This window comes from Lipotes vexillifer, unplaced genomic scaffold, assembly GCF_000442215.2.
Source record: "Lipotes vexillifer unplaced genomic scaffold, Lipotes_vexillifer_v1.1 scaffold609, whole genome shotgun sequence".
In the NCBI taxonomy this organism is placed as follows: domain Eukaryota; kingdom Metazoa; phylum Chordata; class Mammalia; order Artiodactyla; family Lipotidae; genus Lipotes; species Lipotes vexillifer.
The window spans coordinates 79,094-84,416 of NW_006777590.1; the positions used below are offsets into that span (position 1 = coordinate 79,094).

A 5,323-nucleotide genomic window follows, 5' to 3' on the forward strand; every position below is an offset into this window, starting at 1 on the left:
GGTTGCTGGAAAGTCCTGAGAGAAGGCAAGATTCGGGTGCCTTCCTGGTATCTATATGACTGGTGTCCAGTCTAACCCATGGACGCATACACCTCGGTTCTTTATCAGTCCTGCTCCACTGTTTTAAAAGTTTCAACGCAGTTGTCCTCTCCTCCCTCCTCCCTCTTTGTCCTCCTTGTCGTCCTCTTCCTCATCCTGCTGCTCCTCGATTCTTCCCCTGATAGTGCCATCTGTCGGATAAGGCTGTCCTCTCTGGACAGGCAGAAGAGTGTCCTTTCTGAGGCTTGTGGGACTGGTCCCTTCGGCCAGGTTGGCACTTTGCCTGCCCTACCATGCTGTTAGCCTAAGACATGGAAAGTGGTAAGTGGACCACAGATGTGTCTGCAAACTTGTACTTTTGTCCCTCTTTGCAGAATACAGTGATGGTGGTAGACCACCTCGAGGAAGAAAGAAAGGTTGGAGTTCTTTCCCAGGTAATTCTGGTGAGAGGAGCCCTCATTATGAACTTGTGCGCGTATTTCAAGGACCGCAGGAATATGAAGAAGCTCAAGGACCCCTGTGAGCGTGTGATGGGAAGGCTGTGTGGGAAAGGGCGGTGAAGGGGTCAATCACAGGGCCCAGGGCATGGCAGCCCCTGACCTTCGCTCGCTTCCCCTCCCCTCACAGACCTGCGGGTCCAGCTGCTGAAGCACACAAAATGTGTCACTGTGCACACCCTCTCTGTGTTGCCCAAGATTCAGCATGACTTCAGCTCCTTCATGGTGGACATGTGGTTCCAGACTGAGCGCCTGCTTCCTCCCTCGGGCGGGCCCATGAAGCCGCAGGCGGGTGGGAGGTGGAGGTGGTGACTGGGCACCTGGACTCTTCCCTTTCAGGAAATGATGCTCTGCTTCTCTGTCAACGGGGTGTTCAAGGAAGGTGAGTGTGTGTAGACCCCCTCCCCAGATGCCTCACTGCTCCCTCCCCCTGCCCACGGTGTGCAGGGCAGACAGGCCTGGGGACACAAGCTGCGGAATTTGGTGGCTGTCATCGCAGATCCTTACTCTGAGAACTTGGGCCGTTACTTAACCTCTGTTTCTTCATTTGCAAAATGGGGTAGTAGTATCCACCTCTTGGGCGGCTGTGAAGAATGCATCCCGTGAATTTGTGTAGTGGTTGTCAGGGACCCTGTCACTGGGTGCAGACTGCTCCTATAGTTGCCTTCCCCATACCCGACACCTTGGCCCCTGTGAACAACTGCCCTCTCAGCATGAGTGTCCAGTCACACCCTGACTGGGGACCACCATGTGAGCATGTATAGCATGTGCGGCACTAAGGGGTACTGTGGTTTGTTTGCTGTTGAAGTGGAAGGAAGTTCTCAGGGCTGTGTGCATGCATTCACCCGGACCTTCATCGCTACCCCTGCCAGCTATGCCAGGTGAGAGCCCTGTTGTGGGCGGGAATGCCCATCCCTGCCTGGGCTCAGTGGCGTGGGAATGTGGTGGCGCAGATCTTAGGTTTACTCAGTATTGTGGAAAGCCAGCAGGGAGATCCCAGGAGCAGTCTAGCCTAGTGGTTAAGAAGAACATGGGATCTGGAAGTGTGAGTCTTCATGGGCTCTGGAATCGGCCTATGGGGTCTCTCCTTGACCCAACACTCACGCGCTGTGTGACCTTGTTCAAGTGACATGACCTCTCTGTGACTCAGTGTCTTCTTCCGAGAATAGCCACTCCTTGGGCTGTGGTAAAGTGTAAATGCGAAATTGCCCGTGGGTTGGGAATAAACCTATAAATCGAGTGAAGGTGGTAGACAGTCTCTCCAAAGGAGGGCTCTGTGGGGAGTGGCAGAGGTACCAGTCACGGAACCTGGGATACAGACCCAGCAGGGGTATGGAAGGAATCTAGTTGCTGAGTGGCAGTGGGAGCAGGATTGTTGTTTGGGGTGTGGGGTGGTCCATCTGTCCAGTTCTCTGAGGGCCCATTTTTCCTCCAGTCTATGCATTGTGAATGACGAACTGTTTGTGAGGGATGCCAGCCCCAGTGAGACTCAGAGTGTGTTCTCCATCCCAATGCCTACACCCTCCTCCCTCTCCCAGGAGCAGCAGGAAATGGTGCAGGCTTTCTCCACCCTGTCTGGGATGAACCTTGAGTGGTCTCAGAAGTGAGTGCTGGGTGTGCATGGGAATGTGCGGGGGAGTGAATCATGGAAACTCGAAAGCAATTTGGAAAAATAGCATTTTGAATATTTTGCTTCCAAAAAATAAAAGTGAGCCCATGAAAAAGGTGTCATACTATTATATGTGTAAAGGGTTTTCGAGATAGTATAATGCTCAGTGACATTATCTTGTGTATGGAAAATCCAGGACAATCCACACACACACCAACCAACCAACCAACAAACAAAACACCCTACTAGAGCTGATAACCAAGTTCACCAAAGTTGCAGGATACAAGACCAATATACAAAACTTATTTGTATTTCCGTGTACTTGCAATGAACAACCCCAAAATGAAATTAAGAAAGCAAGCCCAGTTACCATGGCATCAAAACAGTACAACGCTTTGAAACAAATGTAACAGAAGAAGTGCAAATCTCATACTCCCGAGTCTGTAAAACACTGTTGAAAAAAATAAAGAAGACCTAAATAAATGGAAAGACACTCCATTTTCATGGGTTGGAAGGCAATATTATTACGTTGGCAGTACTACCCAAAGCAAACTAGGTTCAATGCCATCCCTATCAGAATCCTTCTTTGCAACAATTGACAAGGTTATCCTAAACTTCATATGGAAGTGCACCAAAACAATCTCGAAAGAGAAGAACAAAGTTAGAAGACTCACACGTCCCAATTTCAAAACTTGCTACAAAGCCACAGTAATAAAGACTACGTGCTACTGGCCTGTGGACAGTGTATGTTTCAGTGGAATAGAACTGAGAGTCCACAGATAAACCCTCACATTTATGGTCAACTGACTATCAACCTGACAGAGTGCTGAAAAAACCTGATGGGAAAATAATAGTGTTTTCAACAAATGGTGCTGGGACAAGTGGGTATCCGCGTGCAAACCAAAGAATTTTGACCCCTGACTGACACTCTATGTACAAACATAGCCTGAAAATGGATCAAAGATCTAAAAGTAAGAGCTAAGACTATAAAAATCTGGGAAGGAAACGTAGGTGTAAGTCTTCACGAATTAGGCAATCATTTCTTACATATGACACCAAAACCACAAGCAACCAAAGAAAAAAAGTAGATAAATTGTTGACTTCATCAAAATTAAAAGCTTTTTTTTTTTTTTTAAATATATTTTTGCGGTATGTGGGCCTCTTACTGTTGTGGCCTCTCCCGTTGCGGAGCACAGGCTCCGGACGCGCAGGCTCGGCAGCCATGGCTCATGGGCCCAGCCGCTCCACAGCATGTGGGATCTTCCTGGACCGGGGCATGAACCCGTGTCCCCTGCATCGGCAGGTGGACTCTCAACCACTGCGCCACCAGGGAAGCCCCAAAATTAAAAGCTTTTGAGCATCAAAGCACAGTATCAAAAAGGTGAAAAGCCCACCAACAGCATGGGAGAAAACATTTGCATATCACATATCTGGCAAGAATATGTGAAGAACCCTTGCAACTCAACAATACAAAGGCAAGCACCCCATTTTTTTAAAAATGGGGACAGGCTCTGAATGGACATTTCTCCAAAGACATATAAATGGCCAAGAAGGAAATGAGAAACTTCTCAACATCGTTAGTCATCAAGGAAATGCAAATTGAAACCAGAGTGAGTTACCAGGTCACACCCACTGAGATGGCTTTAATCAGTGAAACGAATGATAACAAGTGTTGGTGAGGATGTGGAGACATTGGAATTCTCATGTGTTACTGATGGGAATATAAAAGGGAGCAGTGGTTTGGGAAAACAGTTTGGCACTTCCCCGAAATGTTAAACATGGAGTTACCATATGACCCAGTAATCCCACTCCTAAGTATCCCAGAAATGAAAACATATGCTCACTCTAAAACTTGTTCAGGAACATTCATAGCAGCATTATTAATAGCCGAAAAGTGAAAACAACCCAAATGTCCTGTAGCTGATGAATGGATGAATAAATCTTGGTACATCCATATAGTAGATTATTATTCAGTCAAAGAAAAGAATACTGTTCTGATACATGTCATGACATGGATGAACCTTGAAAACATGAGGCTAAGTGAAAGAAGCCAGTCACAAAATGTCAAATATTGTATGAAATGTCCAGAATCGGCAAGCCCACAGGGACCAAAAGCAGATTAGTGGTTGCCAGGGTCTGGGGGAAGGGGAGGAATAGGGAGTGATCACTAATGGTTAAGAAGCTTCTTTTTGAGGTGGTAAAATTACTTTGGAATTAGATAGTTGTGGTGGTTGCACAATCGTGTGAATGTACTAAAAAGCACTGATTTGTATACTTTAAAATGGTGTGTGCATTATATCTCAATAAAAGATGGTTGGTGACTTGTACTTTAGAATTTTCCATTTGTTATTTTCTTGAACATCTTTCTTGATCAGTATATATTGAATTCCCGTGTTCTTTTGCACAGCTCTACTTTTCTGTTTTGAATTCTAGTGGGCATGAATGCTAGTGATAGATGGTTTGCTTTCCACTGGGTCTTTCTTCGTCATTACACATAGTGTTCATACTGGTACATGTGTCCCAGCAAGAAAGTGGCATAGATTTAGCGGTGGCATTGCATGGTCAGCATGACTGTACTGTGGTACTAATGGAGATCACCTGTTGTTCTCCCACTGCAGGTGCCTTCAGGACAACGAATGGAACTACACCAGAGCTGGTCAGGTCTGCAGTATGCTCAAGGTGAGGTCTGGGAATCAAGTGGGTTAAAGATGAACGTTTCTGGGCCTTCAGGGAGGCCAAGAAGGTGGAGGCCGGTGGCCTGGGAATGGAGCTCGGGGAGCAGGCTCGTCTGACATTCCGACTCCTTCTCTCCAGACCGAGGGCAAGATCCCAGAGGAGGCCTTCAAAGAAATCCCCTAAAAGGAGCCCTTGGATGTCATCTTTGTCTTCATCCACATCATCTTTTCTCTCCAGCCTCAGGCCACGCCCTTGCCTGGGGTTGGAGGCCTGGCTGACCAAGAAGCCAAAGTTACATTGTAGGCCAGGTAACATAGCCACCTGAAGGGTCAGCTGTTCTGTGTCTTTTCCCCACTCACGATTGCTGTTTGGTTTCATAATAAAGAGTGCTGTTGCAAGCTGTATGTTGTGTGTCCTCCATTGCTCTTCCCTGCCCCAACCACGAGCCAGTAGGTCCAGGCCTCAATGTCCCTGCCTTCCTCCCCGAGGAAGAGGCACCTTC

The 5,323-nt window shown here is 47.4% G+C and overlaps 1 protein-coding gene across 1 annotated transcript in view; it reads left to right on the top strand.

Moving 5' to 3' along the window:
* The window catches only part of LOC103071092 (nuclear RNA export factor 2-like), a 10,780-nt gene extending 5,776 nt beyond the window's left edge, over positions 1-5,004 (top strand). Inside the window, 7 exon segments of the mRNA XM_082930904.1 lie at positions 488-558; positions 667-787; positions 881-918; positions 1,345-1,417; positions 1,972-2,139; positions 4,764-4,824; positions 4,960-5,004. Coding sequence (XP_082787030.1) covers positions 488-558; positions 667-787; positions 881-918; positions 1,345-1,417; positions 1,972-2,139; positions 4,764-4,824; positions 4,960-5,004 — 577 coding nt within the window.
* The last annotated feature ends 319 nt before the right edge of the window (positions 5,005-5,323 follow it).